Source organism: Sinocyclocheilus grahami, unplaced genomic scaffold (genome assembly GCF_001515645.1).
Source record: "Sinocyclocheilus grahami isolate Dianchi unplaced genomic scaffold, SAMN03320097.WGS_v1.1 scaffold264.1, whole genome shotgun sequence".
Taxonomy (NCBI): domain Eukaryota; kingdom Metazoa; phylum Chordata; class Actinopteri; order Cypriniformes; family Cyprinidae; genus Sinocyclocheilus; species Sinocyclocheilus grahami.
The window spans coordinates 520702-543974 of NW_015505443.1; the positions used below are offsets into that span (position 1 = coordinate 520702).

The following is a 23273-nucleotide window of genomic DNA, read 5'->3' on the forward strand; positions in this document are numbered from 1 at the left end:
ATTGGACTGCCAATATAAGATGCTTAACTTAAAGGAACACTCCACTATTTTTGAAAATAGGCTCATTTTCCAACTCCCCTGGAGTTTAACAGTTGAGTTTTACTCTTTTCTAATCCATTCAGCCGATCTCCGGGTCTGGCGGTAGCACTTTTAGCTGCAGCTTAGCATAGATCATTGAATCTGATTAGACCGTTAGCATCTCGCTCAAAAATGAGCAAAGAGTTTCGATATTTTTCCTATTTAAAACTTGACTCTTCTGTAGTTACATCGTGTACTAAGACCGACGGAAAATGAAAAGTTGTGATTTTCTAGGCCGATATGGCTAAGAACTATACTCTCATTCCATGGCCGTACCATGGGTGCAGCAGGCACAATGATATTACGTAGTGCCTGAAAATAGTCCCCAGCTAGGAAACATAAGGAAATGCTAACGGTCTAATCAGATTCAATGATCTATGCTAAGCTACAGCTAAAAGTGCCACCGCCAGACCCAGAGATCAGCTGAGTGGATTGCAAAACGGTAAAACTCAACTGTTTAACTCCAGGGGAGTTGGAAAATGAGCCTATTTTCAAAAAATAGTGGAGTGTTCCTTTAAAAAAAGCTATTTAAGAAGACTAACAAACTATTCTGATATTTTTTCTGGCCTGATTAAACGAAGCACAATGAGCTCAGCATACTGCTGTTTGAAGTGTGTATTGTTGAATAACGCCTCGTGTTTCAAACTATGTACTGTATACTACATGGTATATACTGTACACAGTATATACTATGTAGTACGCAGTACGTAGCTAATATTCCACTCAGCGCATTTCCCTTTCGACTAATCATTTGATTGGCAAAAATGACCGTTTTTTATAACATTTTAATTCCAAAATAAGTGTCTGGATTAAACAAGGAATGTAAATGAAATGTTTACCATTGTATAATGCGGACGACTTCACGTGTTACTTAAAAAACGAATGCAGCATGCTAGTATTGTATTCCAAAATAGCCATTTAAGCGGCACGGAAACGTGCAACCGAGCGACGCCACCTTAAATCTCCTACTAGTGGCGGGCCGCGCATCTCGCGCACTCCACCTTAAAAGCGCTCAATAAATGATCAACGCACGCGTACAGTATGTTTCCGTTTTTCCCTCTTTCTCTCCAGCGCACTCGCGCCGCGGCTCGAAAGACTGCGAGCGTCACGTCGAAGGCAACACTGACGCCCTTCATCCACTCTATCAAGCTTGAAGCCCATTAGGAGTAATGTCTGAGCCGTACCGTGAATGGATCCTGGGCTCCATAGACTCCCTGAGGTCGAGAAAAGCGCGACCGGACCTGGACAGAATTTGCAGGATGGTCAAAAGACGACACGGCTCGGATTGGGACCGAACCCGGTCAGAACTAGAGAATCTGATAGAGGAGCAAACGGTGCTGAAAGTCAACTATAAAGGCTCGGTTTCCTATCGCAACGCGGCAAAGGTGCTACGAGGCAGGAGAAAACCCGAGCAGAGCAAGTGTGCGGCGAAACAGCCTTCTCTCGCGGACTGGAGCACCGGCGACAGCGCTCTGGGTCCCGTGGATGAGGATCACATGGAGGATATGGAAGTAAGTGCACCAAGCAAGCGGCTAAAACGAGACGCGAAATGTCAAGTATAGGTGTTTTTATCACTAGTTGAAGTGTTCTGGCGAATGCAACATGAAAGCAAGTGCACTCGCGCAGACGGGGAGCGGCACGAGCCCTCACGAGCGTCGGAACATCGCCAACAATGGAAGCGCTTTATCTGCGAGGTCGAAATCTGTCAGAGCGAGTTTTTGTGTGCGCTGGATGAGTCCGGTAACTCGACTTTCGCGATGAAATCCTGTGCAATGAATCCAAACTCGCTTTTCGCACAGCGGGGGAAAGTCACCAAAACATCACGGATCAGCCGACTGACGCATTTCGCACAAAGAGCGACACTGGAGACGATTGCGTTAGCGACCGTTTACTGGCGAGAGACTGTTTTTTTTCTGCGCTTGTGCGCGTCGTGACCGAGCCAATACGACAATTTATAAGGATCATCGAAGCGCAAGTCATTAGACGGGCTGCTAGATGATCCTTTATACGTGCGCGCGAAGTGCGAACTAAGTCGTTAGTGGGGCTCGTGAACTCGCCGTACTTATTAATCGCGGGTGAACAAAGGTGAACGTACGTTTTCAGATGTGATTTTTTTTTTTTTGTGGAGAAAATGTCGGCTTTAGCCACGTTTAACATGGGCTTGCTTTGGGACGCGCTTGTCTCAGACAGGCAGGCAGCGCGCCTCGGAGCGAAGCGGGGCGGGTTCATGAATATTAACTAGGCTGCGTGAAGTTCGCCAGTGGCGTGCCTCATTAATATACATGAACTCAACACGCTTCACTCTCAGGGCGCTGACGTTCCTCACGTAATTAATATTCATGAGCCCGCCCGCTTATCTCTCAGGGCGCGCTGATGAACCGCGAGTCCGAGTTCAGCTAAGTCTCTCCGTATTGTCCCTCATACTGTACATGTGTTCCCTACTGTTAGTAACGTTCCTGACACCATCGTGCCAACCGAAACCAGCGTTCAAAGCGTGCGAAAGAAACCAAGCGAAGAGGAGTTTCTGGCTCACTCCTGTCTGAATAAACTGCGCGCGCGGCCTCCAGATACTGAAGCTCGAGGCGACCATAATCCGATTTTGCAGTGCGACGGATTGAGCATAAACACTAAGTGCGGTAGTCGATATCTGTTCGTTTAAACGTAAAATACTGCTAAATTCTAGCATTGCTAATCATCATGAAGTCCTGTTTAAAACCCCTGTATGCGTGCTAATAGATGTTTTCTTATTCGTCATGCTTTTTAGTGAAAGTATTGCTGGGCTGTTGAACATTTCCAGCATTAGAGCCCAGGACAGTTGAGTTCAGTGAAGCAGGAGCAGGGCATGTTGGCAGTGGCACACTACATGGGTTAAGTTGACATAATGGGAGTCTTGCCCATTACATAGTTTATTACTTCAGAAAAATATAAACCGTTAAACAGTTAGGAAACACAAAACAGTTTGTGAAACAAAAAGGGATAACATAGCAAATGAAAAACTGCAGCGTTTAAAACGCACAACAACTTGGCCCAAGAAAAATTGAGACATTTATGTAAAACCTCATTTGCCCCGAGAACACAGTTCAACATTTCAGATTCAAGCATTCAGAATCTGCCTTCATTCTAGAGTTGACCCAGTCATTCTTCTTGTGTTCAGTCATTTAATAGTGAAAAACTGAGACTGGACTTGAATGTCAGTTTAAAGGATAAATTCACAAAAATGATACAAATTTAAAATTAGATGATTGATTGCAATTTTGGACTTTTGACTTGAAACCTTGTAGTTTTAGAAATACGCCGCTCCAAATCAAAGTAACAAGGTTTTAATCTAGCTTATATTTAGGGAAATGTTCAGTATTCTTTTAAAAGCAATGTATAATTATTTATACACTACCGTTCAAACGTTTGGGGTAAGATTTTTTTTTTAAATGTTTTTGAAAAAAGTATTTTATGCTCACCAAGGCTGCATTTATTTTGATCACAAATGTATTATAATTTTCTCATCCAGTCACGTGATCTTTCAGAAATCATTCTAATATGCTGATTTGATGCTCAAGAAACATTTTTATGCTTATTAATGTTGAAAACAGTTGTGCTAATTAATATTTTTGAGGAAACGGTGATACATGAAGTCTCATAAAACTGTAGAAACACCGTTTCAAATGGCACACGTGTGGTGCATTTAGTTGATTCCTCAGGTTTTTTTATGCAGGGCTGGCAGTGATCAAAGCACCTGTCTAAAAATGATGATGATAAATAATAATGCTGCGATTTTTTTAGGACGAGATGTCCACGACAGCAGGAATGGACAGCAGTATGGATGAGGAGGGGGATGAGAGCAGTCTGGATGCCATGTGCGCTCAGAGCACCGCTGACTCGGGCATCAGCATGAGTCCCATCACCAGCAGTAACGCCAGTCAGCCTGTTCCCTCACCCACGTCCTCAAAGAACTCTCCTACCCATGATGCTCTGAGGCAGGACGCCGACAGCACCTACATCCTACCTGAGCACATACAGCCAGCAGCCCAGCAGGACACAGGTACTCAAGTCCTGTTGGTTATCTTTTTGAAGTAACTTCTCAAGATAAAAAATGCCAAACAAACCAGCATTTAAATCGAGATAGTAATTAAAATAAATGAGTTAAAGAGGTCTTTTGAAACTGTACTTAACCAGCGATCTACAAGTTAACCTGTTAGCATTGAATGGTTTTACTGTGGTCCTGGCAGCCTCAGGTGGACTTTTTCAGTTTATGTAATTGTTTGAGAATCAGAGGGAGTCTGATCAGGTGAATCCAAGGGGTCAAGGTTTGGCTTGTTAGTGTAGTTTCGTTCTCCCCTGTGGTAGATATTGTAACTATGCTGTTTAGCAGACACATCAGGATTTAACCGACCTTTCTTTGATTTTCCAAAATGACTGAATTTCTTTTTGCAGTGAAAACCCACTGATAATCATTACATAATATGCAAATTGGGATTATTATTATTATTTTATTTTATTTATTTATTCCAGAATTGATCAATTTATCTGTTGTGGTCCTGCCCTAATTTTCTAATATTGTTTTTGCAAACTTTTACAGCTTGCATTATTGCATTCATTTGAAATATTAAAAACATGCATATCTAGTAAAATAATGTACTTTTGTAAATCTATTGGTGAGATCAAGCATTATGAGAACTAGAAAATGTACTGCAAAGCAGTGGCAGACTGGCAGGACAGTTGAACACGTAGCGATTAATTTATTTGGGCTCAGAATTAAGGATTTTGATTCGCTAATATTGACTCCCTCCTCAGGTTGAGTTTTTTTTTTAAATGTGAAAATTGTAGAAATAAGACAGAAATGCAAGCTGCCACAAATAATGCAACACAAAATTGTTGAATTTGCTTTTTTTTTTGTTTACTTAAGAATCAACTCAAGGGCCATTTAAAAGTATGGATGTTTTTGCAGTATATTAAAATTTTAAATATTGCAATATATTTTACCAGTGACCTCCTTATTTATTTATTTTTGTGAAAGAGCTTTGAAGCGTAACTTATTTTTCCCTGTCGTCGCAGATGTTCCATGATGATTGTGTAACCAAATATTTTTTCCTGGAGCTCTCCTACACTTATATATTTATATAAAATAAGCAAGTAGAGGCACACCAATCTGTCTTTCTTGAATATACATCTTTTTCTCACTGAAGCCTGAATAGACAAACATACAATTCGACAGTGTAAAGTTATTGCATCCATCAGTGTGTTACAATTCCTGTTCTTATTTCGTTCACTTTCTGCCAAATTCAGGCATTGCAATGCATGTCAAGGAGTTGGATAGTTTAATAATTGTTGATAATGACAGACCTCCATCAGAAGAAGCCACGATTTCGGCAAAAACAGTCGCTAGATGTGCAAGACATCAGCCTACAGAGATTTGAGTTGGCAGTATCTGTCATTGTGACCCACAGGATCTGTGGCGCTCATGCAGCAGCCAGCGGCCATCTGTCTCTCCACTCTTCAGGCTGAGGAGGAGAGCGCGCTCACCCCTGATCCGCTGCTGTCAGACTGCACAGCCACGCCGGTAAGCATGTCCACCCTGCGCTTCCAATCCCAGCACATCTGTCATGTTCCTCTGTGTCATATTGTGTCTGTCTGTCATCAGGACGAGGAGGTGATGTCAGATGGAGGGCCTCACGCTGGGTCTGATCCTGTTGAGGAGGGTGAGGATTCTGCCTGTGCTCTTTAAATTTCACGCCGTATCTGTCAACTCGTTGGATGCTAATTTTGTATTCGAAACTGTGCTTTCACAGGTGAAATGTGCGCCAAAAGCACAACAGAGGAAGAAACCGTTAACAGTGGAGGGATGAATAATGGAAAGTGAGTAAAAGCCAAATTTGTCTTTGTATCTTTGGTAATAAACACAAAAAAATTGAGACTTAAAGTTGTAGAGTGTCATTTCTGTGGCATCAAACAGAATAACTAATTTGATCAATCACTTTGCAATATGCCGTCAAACTCACACCACTGGATTATATATTGTTGATGTGATATGAAAAAAGGTCTAGTCCGAGTTGCTCTTAAACTTTGAGGGTTTAATCTGGTTTTGTTCACTCTCAGTGATGTGGTAAAGACAGAAATGGGGCAGGACCCTTTGCTTTGGAGCGTGGCCGATGTGGCCAGTTACTTCACGTCTGTGGGTTTCCCCGAGCAGGCGCTGGCTTTCAGGACACAGGTTAGTACTGTAGTTAACCAAACCTGTCTTGTCATATTTTAACCCAAAGTCTGTTGATCCATTTGTGCTTTTTGTATAATTTAAAAAAAATCTACAAATTATTAGGAAGTATGCTAGTGAGTGCAGATCCTGCTTTTTTCATTTGAAGTCATTCTGATTTTTATTGATCTATGCACCCAAAGAATTGGTGTAGCACAGCGATTTCACGTCTTTTTTTTTTTCATTTGAACACAAAGCCCAAATAAAAACACATAAAAAATGATTTTGAAAATGAAATCTTAATTTTACAATGCTAAAGATGTTATTTTCATATTTTCATGCAAATAAAATAATGTGCAAGACATTTCTTTAATTGATGCTGATTTTAGGCTTCCCACGGCCCTGGAAAAAAAATTGCCAGGACGTTTTAAATAGTTATTTCCAGGCCAGGTAAAGTTAATGGAAATTAATAAAACGAATGTAGTGACTATATATTTTTCTAGTTATGCTCAGCTCTGAAATATTCAAATGTCATTTCAATAAGTGATTAAAAAAAAAATTCTAATTCACGAGTCTGAAATTAATGGAAAATCTGAGAGAATTCAAGGTACGGAAACACTTTAATAATAATAATAATAATAGTGCTGTCAAGCGATTAATCGCATCCAAAATAAAAGTTTTTGTTTACATTATATATGTATGTGTACTGTGTATGTTTATTATGTATATATAAATACACGCACATACAGTATATATATTGAAAATATTTACATGTTTATACATTTATATATTCATATTCTTATATTTTATATCATATATTTATATGTTTGTATTTATATATACATAATAAATACACACAGTATACACACAAATATTATGTAAACAAAAACTTATTTTGGATGCGATTAATCGTTTGACAGCACTAAATAATAATAATTTTAAAAAGCATTTCTGCAATAACAGTCACCATTGGAAAACAACAATAGGAATACAATAATGGGAATTACAAGCACCCCTCAAAAGTAAAACATCTGTACACATAATAATGAAAATATCACTTTATTCTGGACATATTTTCACCAAAAATAAGGAAATCCAACTTCCTGAGTTTTTAGAGTAGTTTTTGGAAACAGAACTTGTCTGACAAAAAGGGTCCCTTTTTTTTTGTCCTCCAAAAAAACAAAAGCGTTATATGGTGATTTCAAACAAACCTTGTGATACTTAACTACTTTTATCAATAGACATTACTTAAAATCATATGACCATAATTATATGAATAATTTGGCTAAGAAAATCTAAAATGTGCACCAGTGATTGAGAAATAATTGCTGATATGCTGATTTGCTGCTAAAGCAATTATTATCAATGATGAAAACAGTTGTTCTGCTTTATATTTTTGTGGAAACAGTGACACTACTTTTTTTTCAGGATTCTTTGATGAATAGAAAGTTCAAAAGAACAGCATTTATTTGAAATCGAAATCTTTTGTCTTTACCCTCACTTCTGATCAATTTTTTTGTGTCCTTACCTATATATATATACCGATATATCTTTACTTTAAACAGGAAATAGATGGGAAGTCCTTACTGCTGATGCAGCGCAGTGACGTGTTGACTGGTCTGTCGATCAGACTCGGCCCTGCACTTAAAATCTATGAGAATCATGTGAAGGTGCTGCAGAGAAGCCACTTTCAGGACGACAGCCGTCTCTTCTCATAGTGCTTGTGTTTTCAGCGAAAACAGACTGAAATTCTCCTGGCTCAGAGAGCTGGCCACAAAATGAGGGGAAACGTTAACTCTTTAAGACTTGATGTGCACAATCCTCCTCAGTTTATCTTCTCTTCTTCTGTGTGAGGACATGCCGCATGATTCAGCCCTGCAGTCTGTTCTTCTGTTCTGTCGGTGTCCTTCAATCCATCCGTCACAGGGCGGACGGGACCATTCGTCTTAGTGGAAGTGTTTTTTTTTCTTTCTACGGTGGAGCTTTTCATTCACCAGTGTTTTTTCCTTCTGTTTTTGTCAGATATGATTTATAGTGTCGCAATATTATATAAACCTTGTTCTTGTCCAATTAAATGTTCGATGTTTTACTGCAGTCTTGAAATGGACATGCAATGTTAGGAAATAAATTCCAGTTTCAGAATCTGCATCAATCTTTTCTGTTATGCATTTTGCCTGCCAAGCAGAGATATGAAGTGAGTTACTGATGTTTTGATTCCAGCACTGCACAGCCAGTACATTTACTTTGACTGAAGCGCTCATATTGGCGTTCATAGTGAGATAGAAAGCATAGTTGACTGTGAATCAAAAAAGAAATTACACTACAGTTTAAAAGTTTGATGTCAGTAAGATTTTTTTTTAATTAATACTTTTATTCAGCAAGAATGAATACCAAACTTAATTTCTTATGCAAAATATCATATCATCCAAGCCAATATCATAAAAGCTTACCATAAGTGTATGCACTTAAGAAGAACAATAGCATAACATCGTTGACATGTTAGATGCATTACTTGGAAATACATCAGTCAGAATATCTGCTACGTACAAATTGGCTTTAGTCATTTTCGAAGAAAAGAAAAATAGAGTGTGTTATATTTACCTCAAAGGAACAGAATTGCCCTTTAATTCACATCTCACCAAGACTGAAGCTCTCAGACAAAAAAAAAGAATCACTTTTTATTTCTAGGTTGTGGTACTTGCTAATTGTATATATTTTTATTTCCTTTAAATGTGAATAATTTTTTTGTATTCATGTAAATGAACAATAAAATATAATTTTTTTTAATGTATTATTATTATTAAAATAGAATGGCTTTACTTGACAAATGCATTACAGTATCATAATTTACTATGGTTATTTCATACATTAATATATATTAAGACTTGCTTTATATATATATATATCTTGTAGAACGCTGACATATATTTGTTCTGTTGATCTTATTTTTAGTGTTGTATTTTCCTGCTACAGGATGAATGGTAGGATAGGGGAGCGCAGTGTGGGATACTCTTTGAACTCCTTCAGGTAGCTGCGATGCTTTCCTTTGGCCCAGACGGTCATCTGTATGAATCCCACCACAGTGAAGAACAACACGGGGACACACTGGGTCATGAGTGTGAATCCGAGCCAAGATCCCAGCTACAGAAGTACAGCAACCACAGGGCAGCTTTAGTGTCTGTTATTTACTCAATGTGACCAGTAGGGGTCAGCATTTCATTGTTTGTTCACACAGGACACATACTTGTCAAGGAGGTCTACAGAGTGCTGCAGGGATGACATACTTTGTAGGCCAAAATCTGGAAATTTTAGCTCTTCTGGTTCCACTGTCCCAAAATCAATGTTTTTTTGTGTGAAATGCCTGAAATGAGGTCTGTTCACATAAGCTCAAGATATTTTCATGGTTTATTCCATGACCTAAAATACATCAGTTAAATCCCCTTGTGATTTTTTAAAAAGTTTTGTCTTGAATAAATTACAGTTGCTAACAAGTGGCTAAATGGGAGTACAGAAGCTGCCTTCGCAGTAAATATTGACCGCTAGCGATTAAAATTGGTACTGCAGTCCAAATTCAAAATTGTCCCAATGTTCATACTAGAATAAGTGTGTCCCAAAGCATACTATGTTGAAAAGAGTATGCCAAAATTCCCCGGATGGTCTACTATTTCAGGTAGATTTTTGTAGTGTGGATCCGTGCACACTGTAATGGCTAATATTGCCCACAATCCATTGCGCTTTGGCGAAGGATTCGGTTCAGAACTACAAACACAAATGAAAAAGCGTTAAAGGGAATTCCCTTAATTACTAGATTCCAATTTGTAAAAAGCGTTCAGGTCCTTGTAGAACTCGTAATTAGAACTTGGAGTTTTCTGAGAGCTACGACTTGTACTACGTGACCGCTGTACCACCTGACCACCGCAGGCTCTGTTTAGACGATGATAGTGTTGCCATAGAAAAGCATAATTCGGAGTAGAGGTCTACACGGGTCCAAAAATTCGTACTACATACTAATGTGCTACACTGAACTGACCCGGACCCGTCTATTATTTTGAAAGTTGGACCCGGGCCCGTGCAGAACCGAGAAATGTCAAAAATGTACTACCCGGAACCAACGCGGACCGTCAATTATATGAAAGATGGACCCCAACCCGGCCGGGAAGACACAGACCCGACTGGACCCGATCGGCACATAGGCCTATTCCACAGCAAATTGCTTGTCGATAAACAAGTTGCGAAAATTCAACTTTTTGTCTTACCTAATGTAAGAAGCCTTCTCCCTTGTACCTGACTGTGATGCGCACACAATCCTCCTTGTTATTCTTCTCTTGCCAATTGAAATGTGTAATCCACTCATTATTCCAGTTTCAAAAGTCCACTTGCTGTCACGGTGACGGATGACAAATGCTACTTTGCTGTTTTGCATTTTTTGTATCTCGAGTCAACTTGCATAATACTTTAGACTGCCCATTTAGATTATAATAACGATTGCTCGTCCAGTGCCATGGCTGCTGACGTTAGCTTTACTTATTTGCTATCATCTCTGTGCTCTCTGAGCCAAGTCTGAGCAGAAATTTTAGATACAACAACAAGACGGTTCATTCATAATATTATTTAAAAAAAAAATCAATAATAACTCGCATCACTCATGAAGGTATCCATTATCACTGTGCGTGTGCATTAACTCTGCCCACCCTGCTTCTGATGACGTCGCTCGTGTTTTAATTTTTTTCCCCCCACCTTATTTCAAATTACCGACTCACACTTTTCTCATCCTAATTTTACAAGTTGAAAGTTACAAAACATTTTTAGCACTGACTGACTGATAACGGCTGGGTGTTCTCCGAGACCGATCGACTCGGGTATTACAAACAATGTTAAACAGACCGGGTCTCTGGTTCTCCGTGTAGACCTCTAATTCGGAGTCCAAGGACGTGAACAGCTCCGAGTAGAACGTCACGTGCTGTCATCTCGAAATTACGGTAATTACATTATGGCGTGAATGTAGATAAAGGGGTTTAAGTTACTAATAATCAACATTTAACCTGGTAAAAACATATTTATTTAATGTTATCTATTTTATATTTCATATGTCGAAATACTATTGGGTAAATTGGCAGTGTGCGGAATCACACAGAGCAAAACAAAAACAGACATTCCGACACAGAACGCACATTTCACAGTAGAACAACTGGCGCTAGCGTTGTTTTTCAGAGAAACAAGTATGTGAACTTGCCATGTTTCCTAAATGTCTGCAAACATAGTATTTTTATGCTTAAGTACTGTCAAAAAATACATACAGCACCTTTAGACGTCATCACACCGAAGCAGGTAAAAAAATAATCTACTCTCTAGTCCACTTACAGACTCATTATGTTTATAATCGCACTCTTGCAAACTATTACAACTCAAACGTTCAGGGAATTTTTTTTTTTAATTAATCCTTGTTGATTTTTGTTTTGTTTTATCAGCTGTGTGGACTCTCATTCTGATGGCACCCATTCACTGCAGAGGATCCATTGGTGAGCAAGTTACGTAATGCTAAATTTTTCCAAATCTGTTCAGATGAAGAAACAAACTCATCTACATCTTGGATGGCTTGAGGGTGAGTACGTTTTCACCAAATGTTAATTTTTAGGCGAACTATTCATTTAATAGTAATGACGCTGAAGTCATGTGACCATGCTGCAGTTCATTTATAGCCTATGTTTAGCTTTTTTACTTCTGCTGACTGTATTTAAGCTTTAAATTTCAGAAAATCTGTGTTCATTTGTGAGGATTATCATGATGAACAAAATGTGTTAGAAGCATGATCAATATTCTCTGCAGTAGCCTAATCCAAAAACCAATGGAAAAAATCCCAGTGGGTTTTGTTATTTTTTGAGAGAGAGAACCAGACAGATGTCAACTTAAGGGTTGGCCTACAAGAATACATAATCACCACAAAACTCTATAAAGACATGGAATCACTCACAATGCAATCACTCGTGAGTCTCACCTCATATGTGTAATTTGGACATGAAACAAGTGCAAATATCCATGTAAAAGGATTCTTGGTTGGATAAGGAATCTTCTTAATCTTGCAACCTTCATAAAGAACAATTTAATGCGTTACATGAACAAAACCAGAGTGGCTGACTTGAGATTTGTGATTTATTTAATCGATCTTACTAGGTAGTTTGAGATTACTCAGAGCCATGTGAATCGAGAAGCTGCCAAGTTGACAGAACTGCAAAAATAAGAAATCGGTAAGTGAAAAACACTATGAAGACACATTACAGGAGGAGTCAGTGCAGTTAAAGTGCTTACTAGAAAGATTGCCAGCGCTGCCTTCACCTGCTTCTCCCCATAATCTGCACGGAAACAGACAGTTCAGTGCATTTAACATCCATGTTAACCTGGTTAAATAAAGGGAATGAATGAAATGAATATAACATACATGGCGGTGTGTAAAGAGGGTGATTGATGTAATAAGCCATCCATGCAGCAAAGCACCAGTGATAGGAACAGTTCTGTTGAAGAAACAGTCACATGTGATTTACAGACTTCCTGTTTGCAATATATAAAATAACTGTAAATTCAGTGATTATTCCTTTTATTCAGCATTTTTGTTGACTGTATTGAAGGCCTGATCTAATCTTCATAAAGTGACATTTCCTCCATGGTTAATGTTATCGGTCTCATTTAGGAGTATAGATGACCTCGAAGGTCCAAGCCACATAAAAACGATTTTTTTATTTCATAACTGGAAATGATAAAAAAGCAAAACAAATCCTAACATGTATCAGTCACACACTGGATTTAAATAAGTAAACTGTCTGTAAAAGTAAATGTATTCAAATATGTTTCACTTAAGTCAAATCAAACACACTACAGTTCAAAAGTTTCAGCATATCAGAATGATTTCTGAAGGATCATGTGACACTGAAGACTAGAGTAATGATGCTGAAAATGCAGCTTTGCATCACAGGAATAAATTACATTAAAAAAAATATCCAAATAGAAAATAGAAGTTAATTTTTACATTTTAATAATGTTTCACAATATTAATGTTGTGTACACAATATGAATTGTAGGCGAGTATAAGACTTTTTTCAAAAACAAAATTGTATCAACCCCAAACTTGTGAACGCTATGTATATACATATAAATTAAACTAAAAAACACACACTCTTGTGAGGCGTCCTCACTTTAAAAATGTTGCGCAGTGGCATGGTGCTGTGGGATAAGCGATGGACGAACAACGTCTCCACGATTCGCTTCATGTAGTGGAAGGAATGACACACACAGGCAATACTGTGAAGAGCAGACAGAGTTCAGTTTAATACCAGATAAGTAAATACAATTTGCTTTTCAACATAATTCCCAAAATACACTTCTGGGCCAGTATCTTGGTTGGCCAGTAAGTCAGCTGTTAGGTGACACTGAATCCAACAGACTAAAAGGAAAATCACATCTGATGGCAGTGTTCTTCATGATACTTACTGCACAACCAAATGCTTGCTGTCGGTGAACTCGTACTTGGGAGCGTAGATTAAAGGCAGTCGAAAATAAAACAGCAGATATATGACAAGTGGTCCAATGCACTCGATCAGGAACACCTGCAAACACATGTTCACAAACAGATTTTAATTCTGGAATGTGAAACAGGATATTCAGGAAGAAAAATGTAGATCAATACTTGATTTTATCTAGTGACTGGATGGTGAAAATTGGGCAAAGACAAACATTTTTTATTTCATAGATCATGCACAGATGAATGGGCCCTTTTCACAAACTGTGAAGATGCATTTCCACAGTTATTAAGATTGCAAATCTTGCAAAGTTGTTTATATTTGATTTTGTTTTATGTAATGTACATTAATAACACCATACTACAGAAACCTAGTTAACACTGCTGCACGAGTTTTTCTAATACAATAACTGAGATATTGATGGCACATTTGACATCTTTCTCTCTTCTGACCTTCATAATCAAGCTCTCAATATTTTTGTTCTATTTTGTAAAGTCATAGAAATGCTATCATGGATTTTTTTCTTTGCTGTACAAATGAGAATACAAAATTTGCTGAAATGTGTTGTGTGTGAAAAAAGATATTCAGGAAGAAAAATGTAGATTAGGACTGACTGATTTTATCCACTGACTGGATGGTGAAAATGGGGTGTTACAAAGGCAAATGTTTCAAATATTGTGCACTGATGAATTATGCACAATAAGAAACGCAACTGATTTTGATTCATGTTGACAGTTCTTTCTGACTCCAATTAAGGCCCTACACTGGGGGAACAAAAAAATTATATGTGTGTGTGAAATTTGCGGTAAAAAATGGCAGTTGTGGTTGCCACAACTTTCCTGTAAAAAAATAAATAATAGCAACATTTTACATTTTTACAAGTTGAATTTAAATTTACAGTAAGAAAATGTATATTTGAATACAGGAGAAAAAAAGTGTTAAATGTAAAATACACCAAATCAATCAAATCCGTTTTCCACTTTTATAATATACTGACAACTACCATAAAAACACAGAAAACATCTAAAGAACACCTAAAGAAAAAGCCACATGATGAATCAAAGCTCATCACAAACAGCTTTTCACAAGATATAGAAGACACACACAGTGTCAAACACACAAAACACCATCATGATAACAAACATGACGCTAAAATAATGCAACAAACAATCAATTTAACAGCATATGATGTAACATAAAACCCTAAATGTACATAACTGACAAAAAACACTAATTTCAATGAAAAACCATCAAATGTGCCACACAGGGAATTCTGGGAATGTCAGTTTATGTTTTTTTAGATGACTTGTTCTTTTTCACTTCTAAACAGTAAAGATTTAACAATATTTTACTGTAAAATAACATGAAACGTCCCATTAGATTTATCACAGATTTTGACTGTAGCTATATAGTAAGGGAACTTACAGTTAACCAACAAGTTTTTGCTGTAACAATTTTACAGTCTTTAACGTTAAATTTACGATTTTATAGAGTATGCCTCCCATGTGCTGTCATCATCCCTGCCCCGTGGGAGTCAGGACAGGAGTGGGCAAGGGGGCTACGCATGCAGAAGGTGAACGGGATCAACACCTGTGGGGAAATGGTGCCAGAGAGATTACATGTTCTGAGAAAGAGGATCGAGTGGTGGGGAGGTGAGAGAAAACTGAACCAGAGGACTGTGCACACACTGTACAGCCGCTGACCTGACTTTTACATCAGCCGAACCAAACTCCCTATAACATACCAGTGAAAGATTAGACGAAGATTATAATACTGAAGCTAAATTCTGATGAGCTATCTTCAATGCCATTGTAAAATGCTAGTAATTGTGCATCTTTTGACAATGGGGGCCTGCTATATGTGACGATTGCACGTGTTTCAGTTGTTATTTGTGTGTTGGGCAAAACACTCACAGTTCCCCAGGAAATCTGGGCTCCCAGGTCTCTGAAGTAGAAGGTTGCGGTGGTTCCCACAGGGAGCTCTTGAAGGATTTCCTCATCTCTTAAGGGTTTTCCTTCTGAAATCAACAATATAACACAACCATTCACTTTCTCTTCGCATAAATAGTGGCTTAAAGAAGGATATGGACACCAACTTAATTCACTTGTCTGAACCTTTTTTTTGCTACAATTTCAGATCAACTGTATGAAGATGTAGTTCATCTCATTAACTATGAACATGATTCTTTAATGTTTGACAACCATAGTGTCCAGATACTTTTTATATTCCTTTTGAACAATATGTTGAAATTTGAAACCTAACAAACATTTTTGTGAAATGTTTTGAAATAAAATAAATAAATGTTACAATGCATGCCACTAGTTTCAATATTATGTAATATAATATATATTTTAAATATAATAATAAAATAATAACATTTATAGTAAAATAAATAAATACTACAATGCAAGTTGCTAGTTTCAATGTTACGTTATAATTAAACAATATTAACAAATTATTCATTTGTTACTAAGTTTAAAGTATGTCAAATATGTTTTTAACAAGCATTATAAAGCAGATGTACTCACTTGGGTCTAGGCGTAAAGACTGTCTGGCAGGATACCAGTGTGGATCTGTGAAAATTGAAGCCTGACATGTAAGACTTTGCTAAACCCATTATTTCTATGTCATCAACTTATCATCTTCCTTGTAGAAAGCTATTTAAAGAAAGGCTTTGCGGTTTCATATAGCTTATTTAGCACCGAGCTGAACTTACTTGATTTGTGAAACATAGACTTAATGTCCAAAATAGTGGCTGTTGGCTCTACCTGCAGAAAGATAGACAGCTGCTCAATATCCGCATTCTGTTTTACAATTATAATACATAAATATGTAAATACACAATATACATATGGAATATACTGACCCTGGACCACAAAACCAGTCATAAGGGTCAATTTTTTGAAATTGAGATGCATACATCATCTGAAAGCTGAATAAATAAGCATTATATTGATGTATGGTTTGTTAGGATAGGCCAATATTTGGCCGAGATACAACTATTTGAAAACCTGGAATCTGAGGTTACAAAAAAAATCTAAATATTGAGAAAATCGCCTTTAAAGTTGTCCAAATGAAGTTCTTAGCAATGCATATTACTAATCAAAAATTAAGTTTTAATATATTTACAGTTGGAAATTTACTAAATATCTTCATGGAACATAATCTTTACTTAAGGTTCTGTGCCAAAAATCTTACTTCCGGGTTCGTACACGTTTCGGAGAGTTTTTTTCGATCATGGCTCTTCATGACGTAGACAAGGGTGGAACTCCTTATATGGGCATTTCTCCCGGACCAGACTCGACCAGAGCGAGAGCGAGATCGCACCCATCAACGCGCTTCATCCGGCGGCAGCGCTGCAAGCGACTTGCTTGGGAAGAATGTCTCCAATCCAAGGAAGTGTGTTTTTGGTTGTAAGGGAAAGATAACTTTGTTCAGCTTCCTAAAGAACCCAGCGTTATGTAAACGGTGGATACAGTTTGTTTTTCCGGGGCAGCAACGGAGTTTCACAAGTGTGTTTGTTGACGCTGGATTTGCACATCGTTTGATACTGAAAGATGGAGCGGTCACAGCTATAAAAGATCCCAGTCATGATTCAGAACTGCAGACGGTAAGTGAAAGGCATCAAATGTCTGTTTTGTTGGCAAGTGCCGAGTGCTCGTCACTCTTTAGCTCCGCCCACAGCGCACCTCCAGGAGCTCGGCTTTTTCCGGAGAGAATAGTAAAGCTGTATCTTTCTTTTATAAATGATCAAAACTAAAGACTTTTTGGAGATATGAAGGATGCAGTACTACTCTATAGGTACTCAAGATTAACATGAGATTGGGTGAATCTGTGTGTGTTATGCCCCCTTTAATATCCTAATGATTTTTGGCATAAAAGAAAAATCAATAATTTTGACCTATACAATGTATTTTTGGCTATTGCTACAAATATACCTGTGCGACTTAAGACTGGTTTTGTAGTCCAGGGTCACACATATACATATATATATATATATATATATATATATATATATATACGTATATATATATATGTATATATATATATATAGGGTTAATCTTTGCAGTTTTGCTCATGCAGTCAAATCAGGTTTACTCTATTCTCGACATGCATGTCTAAGTAATGGATCTCATATAAGAATTCCTGGAGGCTCGGAGGAGATACTCCTATTCCAAAAGCAACATGACTAATGCAAAACCCGCCTGATAGTGGCCGCTTTATTACTACAAAGTTACAGCATGTGCATTAGTTGTGCTCGCATTACTGTTAGCTATCTGTCATCTATAACAGCTGATGATTACAGATGATTTCTTTACTTATCTGTTTTATGTTCAGGCTGAAAGTGTAAACATAGTGATTAAATATACTGTTTTAAATAAAGACAGCAACGAAAGTCATGAAGAAAAAAAAACAGCTAGAACCAGCTTAAGCTGTTTGGCTGGTCTTAGCTGGTTTAAGTTGGAAGTAGCTGGTTTTAGCTGGTCTCCAGAAGCTGCTGTTCAGCTGGTTGGTCCTGACCAGCAAAGACCAGCCTGACCACCTTGACCAAGAAATGGTCAAAACCCCACTAAAGCCAGCTTGCAAACCAGCTATGACCTGTTAAAACCAGCCAAACAGCTTAGGCTGGTTTCAGCTGTTTTTTTTTCCAGCAGGGACACAGTTTGCAAGTAACGGTCTGTCCTTTGTTACACATTGAAACACATTAAAAAGCACATACCTTATCCAGCAGTAGTAGTTTTTCCCGGGTTTTGATGTCTAGTATCTCCACCTCAAAATAAACAATCCGTTTAGTTTTTTTCGGGGGTTTTGGTCTGGGTTTAGCGGGTGCCGGTGCTGGAGCAGTAGCACTTTCACTCTTAGCCACTTTTGCCTCTAAAGCTAATGCATCCATGACACTTCTTCCAATTTATTGCACACTGAATCCTGCGTTTAGTCCGTAGTTCAAAGGTCTCTCTCACACCCCACACATCACTCCTAAGTCCTCAAGCCTCAGTTATTAATAATAAATCCAAAATCCAGCTCTCCGTTGAATGCAGTGCAGCCGGAGGGTTATATATATATATATATATATATATATATATATATACGTATATATATATATGTATATATATATATATAGGGTTAATCTTTGCAGTTTTGCTCATGCAGTCAAATCAGGTTTACTCTATTCTCGACATGCATGTCTAAGTAATGGATCTCATATAAGAATTCCTGGAGGCTCGGAGGAGATACTCCTATTCCAAAAGCAACATGACTAATGCAAAACCCGCCTGATAGTGGCCGCTTTATTACTACAAAGTTACAGCATGTGCATTAGTTGTGCTCGCATTACTGTTAGCTATCTGTCATCTATAACAGCTGATGATTACAGATGATTTCTTTACTTATCTGTTTTATGTTCAGGCTGAAAGTGTAAACATAGTGATTAAATATACTGTTTTAAATAAAGACAGCAACGAAAGTCATGAAGAAAAAAAAACAGCTAGAACCAGCTTAAGCTGTTTGGCTGGTCTTAGCTGGTTTAAGTTGGAAGTAGCTGGTTTTAGCTGGTCTCCAGAAGCTGCTGTTCAGCTGGTTGGTCCTGACCAGCAAAGACCAGCCTGACCACCTTGACCAAGAAATGGTCAAAACCCCACTAAAGCCAGCTTGCAAACCAGCTATGACCTGTTAAAACCAGCCAAACAGCTTAGGCTGGTTTCAGCTGTTTTTTTTTTCCAGCAGGGACACAGTTTGCAAGTAACGGTCTGTCCTTTGTTACACATTGAAACACATTAAAAAGCACATACCTTATCCAGCAGTAGTAGTTTTTCCCGGGTTTTGATGTCTAGTATCTCCACCTCAAAATAAACAATCCGTTTAGTTTTTTTCGGGGGTTTTGGTCTGGGTTTAGCGGGTGCCGGTGCTGGAGCAGTAGCACTTTCACTCTTAGCCACTTTTGCCTCTAAAGCTAATGCATCCATGACACTTCTTCCAATTTATTGCACACTGAATCCTGCGTTTAGTCCGTAGTTCAAAGGTCTCTCTCACACCCCACACATCACTCCTAAGTCCTCAAGCCTCAGTTCTTAATAATAAATCCAAAATCCAGCTCTCCGTTGAATGCAGTGCAGCCGGAGGGTCTCCAGAGAGGAGAAGCAACAGAGAAGGATGGTGTGAGTGAGTGCAGTGTGATTGAAATATCCCCCACCTCTTAACACCTGAGGGGTGGCCATCAAAACCACTCCCCTGAAGACGAAATCTGAGAGTCCCAAGACATAATCCATGGCTTTTCATGAAGCTAAATTTATATGCCTGCTTTGCTGAATACCAGCCCTGTGACCTTGTGGGACTCGGACCAATCCAGTTGGACGTGATCCTTACCTCCACACTCTGTCTCTATTTGAATTAGGGTTAGGATAGCGTGCATCTGTACAGCAGGGACAGAGCAGTGTGTGCCTGAGGAATATTAATACATCTGCCTTGCAAGCATCTGTTTGAGTTTGTCTGTGGCCACACCAGGCTTGGATTCAATAAATAAGCCACTTCTGAGGTCCCTAGAGGCTCTCGCATTAGGTTTAGGAAAGTCGTTGCCATACAGAAGCCATTTGTGTCTGTCAGCAGTAAGTAGATCAGACAAACATAGTGATAGGCAAAGTGTCTTAAGTTATCTGGTATATTTAGTAGCTTTTTTTTAGCTTTCTTTAATTTTTATTTCAGTTATTTTAAAGTTAAATAAAAATATAATATATTAAAATGATAAAATACATTTTTTTTCTTTTCTTTTTTTTACAATAACCCTGTTACAGAACAGCAGATTATATTTTGGGTATTTATTTACAGATGTATATTATGTGTGTGAAGACTGCAGGCAGTGGCATAGCGCAAATCCGTGAATGACTGTTCCGAAGTGAAGTCAACTTCAGTGGATTCCCCATGCTCAGGGAGTAGGGAGTGATGAAACTGTGTAGGGACCATGTCAATTGGAACACAGTTCGTGCATGGAGCTGTCTTCAAACAAGCTGGTTATCTGAATCAGATGTGTTAAATAAGAGAGACATTCAAAATATGCAGAACGGTGGTACGCGAGGACTGGAATTTAGAACCACTGGTCTAAGTATATCTGTCATGTGAGCTCTTCAATGGTAGATCATATCCTGGTATATATATATAAATATAATTATGGAACACTCTCAAAAATGCTGGGTTAAATACAACCCAGTGCTGGGTAAAATAGGGACAAACCCAGCAATTGGGCTGTTTTGACCCAGCGGTTGGGTTAAATGTTTAACCCAACCTTCTGAGTAGTAACCAAACCGCTGGGTTTGTCCCTATTTTACCCAGCACTGGGTTGTATTTAACCCAGCATTTTTTAGAGTGTAGTAACCTAGTATTTTTTTTAAATACCTTGGAGTGCTGTTCTCATAAGTAGGCTGTCGGTGTATTACTATTCAGTATACTCCACTTTTTTGTACTGCGAGACTACTGTAAACAACTGCTCAGTTCCATGTTTAGTATGTTTAGTATAGCATACTAGCATAGCACTCTTACTATCTCTGTAGTATATAGTACTGTATGTGATACTGTGCACAGTATATGATTTTGTGTAGCTACATTCCCAGATGATCTTATATTTGCCAAAATAAGCATACAAAACTGCATACGTACAACACGTGATATTGCATCCTAACACACAATGAAATGTGCGCTGAACAAAATAAGAAATGCATAGTAACCATTTTTACCTACAAGATTACAACTGGATGCTATAATGAGGTGATAGGACAAATACTGAAATGTGATTAACTTTCCATTTTCTGTGTGAGAAAGAAAAACATTTTTTGAGTTATTATTTGACTTGACTGCCAAAATTAGTTATTACACAAAATCGAAAAAGGTCATGATAAGGTCATGTTGTTAGCAGGAGATACCATTAGCATGAACCTACTGTTTTACTTGCTGTTTTTAAAGAGTCATGAAACCCCAGACTACTTTTTCTGAGATTTTAGCAGAGGTGTAAACTATTGGAGAAAACGTGTTAATTTTAAGCTTTTTTGCACCATTTTCATTTTCCGGGTTTAAAATCTACATCGTGTTGACGTCACAATTTGTGACATGGCAATGGACTAATAGTACATCGATGACGCGTCGGTGTATATTAAATTATTCATGAGACTGCGTGTTCTTATCCTATGAGAAGAGGCTTCGCTTAATTATTCACAACAGCATGTGTTGATTTGCTATGACAGACGTTTCAGTCTGTGATATCTGTGTGTGCTGTCTGTCTCCCCTCTTAAAGGTCCCCTGAAATGCTTAGAAACATGCAGGGTTACTCTGCGTTGGCGTCATTTTAACTGAAACAGGAAGACAGGGCGGGACATATCAAGCAGCCCCACCCCTTTTTAAAATAGCCAATAGCGTTCGTTTATATCACAGCTTGGGCTAGAGCCGTTCAGAGCCGTTGAGCGCCATAAAGTCGCATTTGACAGTGTATGCCAGCCACAATCTCATCCATATTGCTATAAAATTTAATACAGTGAATTAAACTGTGGTGAGAACTAACCAGTGCTGAAACAGGGGGTTTCATGACCCTTTAAAATAATCGGCGCTATACGATGTATATGGTACAATATTCAGTTAGTAGTAAGCAGTGTTGGGCTAGTTACTCAAAGAATACAATATATTACTCATTACTAGTTACTAATTTCAAAAGTAATATTGTTACTTTATTTATTACTTTCTGGCAACAGTAATTAGTTACACTACTAGCAAAGTCCCTTTAAGGCAAGTCATGTCACTCGGCGGCCATCTTTGAAACGCCTCACGGGCATGCAAGTGCAGCTCCTATCACTTTGAATGGAGAAACATCAAATTCTCCAAAACGGTTCACTAAGCTTACGATTAAATTTCCTATTTGAAATCACCAATGAAATCTGACAACAACTGTCTCATAAATGTTGTTTCTTTTGCTTAAATAGCGTTATAAAAAGCTTATATTTTCAGGCTAGATCAGTCAGTGCGCATGCGCAGTCCTGAGCGCAACCGGACTTCTAACGGCAGCTGGCTTTACCGGTTAGCGATTGGCTCTTTCATTCAGAAGGCGGGGCTTCCTGCGATTGAGCGGCCATATTAAGTGTTGGAATTGTTTTTTAATTATTATTAAGTGTTACATTTTTCCCCGTTCAAAACTATACGAGTGACACGTCTTGGGTATTCTATAGTCTTTGCTACTAGTTGCATTACTTTATCTTCACGCCCCACAGAAGTTGTAACTGTGTATCTTCCACATAAAATTCTAGTGATTGATAGTGACATTCAAGTAGAAGTGTTGTATTAATCTCATTAATTGTTATGTGTAGCTTGAAGCTAATTGTAATTTCTCTGTTACCCATATACGATTATATTTATATTTCATCAAGTTTGTAAGAAACTTTATTTTTCCAAAAATATTGTTAATTATAGTAATATAATGTACCACATGCTGATCAGAGGGATGTGGGTGGGATGTAATGCCAGAGTAA

General features: G+C 38.2%; 2 protein-coding genes across 4 annotated transcripts; one reads left to right on the top strand and one right to left on the bottom strand.

The window, feature by feature from the left end:
• Positions 1 to 1038: 1038 nt before the first annotated feature.
• On the top strand, positions 1039 to 8366 carry LOC107599303 (polyhomeotic-like protein 2). 2 transcript variants are annotated; one of them, XM_016290852.1, is made up of 7 exons: positions 1039 to 1589; positions 3856 to 4114; positions 5520 to 5632; positions 5714 to 5771; positions 5862 to 5928; positions 6169 to 6283; positions 7828 to 8366. In XM_016290852.1, the coding sequence occupies exons 1-7, from the start codon at positions 1248 to 1250 to the stop codon at positions 7978 to 7980; spliced, it is 1107 nt and encodes a 368-aa protein (XP_016146338.1). In that variant the 5' UTR covers positions 1039 to 1247; the 3' UTR covers positions 7981 to 8366. The 2 variants fall into 2 exon arrangements, with proteins under 2 accessions (XP_016146338.1, XP_016146339.1); XM_016290853.1 differs by lacking the exon at positions 1039 to 1589 and adding an exon at positions 1734 to 1818 and having other exon boundaries at positions 7828 to 8338.
• LOC107599304 (very-long-chain enoyl-CoA reductase-like) lies at positions 8231 to 19931 on the bottom strand. Of its 2 annotated transcripts, none has more exons than XM_016290855.1 (11): positions 19563 to 19931; positions 16490 to 16541; positions 16302 to 16346; positions 15687 to 15790; positions 13745 to 13860; positions 13450 to 13555; positions 12699 to 12771; positions 12569 to 12612; positions 12431 to 12488; positions 12258 to 12346; positions 8231 to 9403 (listed from the first exon to the last, which is right to left on the bottom strand). In XM_016290855.1, exons 1-11 carry the CDS (start codon positions 19734 to 19736, stop codon positions 9230 to 9232), a joined length of 1035 nt encoding a protein of 344 aa, XP_016146341.1. In that variant the 5' UTR covers positions 19737 to 19931; the 3' UTR covers positions 8231 to 9229. The 2 variants fall into 2 exon arrangements, with proteins under 2 accessions (XP_016146341.1, XP_016146340.1); XM_016290854.1 differs by lacking the exon at positions 19563 to 19931 and adding an exon at positions 18494 to 18816.
• Between the last annotated feature and the right edge of the window lie 3342 nt (positions 19932 to 23273).

Excerpts from the sequence above, each read along its gene's own strand:
- LOC107599303 (XM_016290852.1), top strand. The coding sequence starts at position 1,248 with ATGTCTGAGCCGTACCGTGAATGGATCCTGGGCTCCATAGACTCCCTG. Across the intron at positions 4,115-5,519 it reads AGCAGCCCAGCAGGACACAG|GATCTGTGGCGCTCATGCAG; the intron begins GTACTCAAGTCC and ends TGTGACCCACAG. Across the intron at positions 5,633-5,713 it reads CAGACTGCACAGCCACGCCG|GACGAGGAGGTGATGTCAGA; the intron begins GTAAGCATGTCC and ends GTCTGTCATCAG.
- LOC107599304 (XM_016290855.1), bottom strand. The coding sequence starts at position 19,736 with ATGGATGCATTAGCTTTAGAGGCAAAAGTGGCTAAGAGTGAAAGTGCT. Across the intron at positions 13,861-15,686 it reads CCCAGATTTCCTGGGGAACT|GTGTTCCTGATCGAGTGCAT; the intron begins GTGAGTGTTTTG and ends ATGTGTTTGCAG. Across the intron at positions 12,347-12,430 it reads GAGTAATCTCAAACTACCTA|GTTGCAAGATTAAGAAGATT; the intron begins GTAAGATCGATT and ends TTCTTTATGAAG.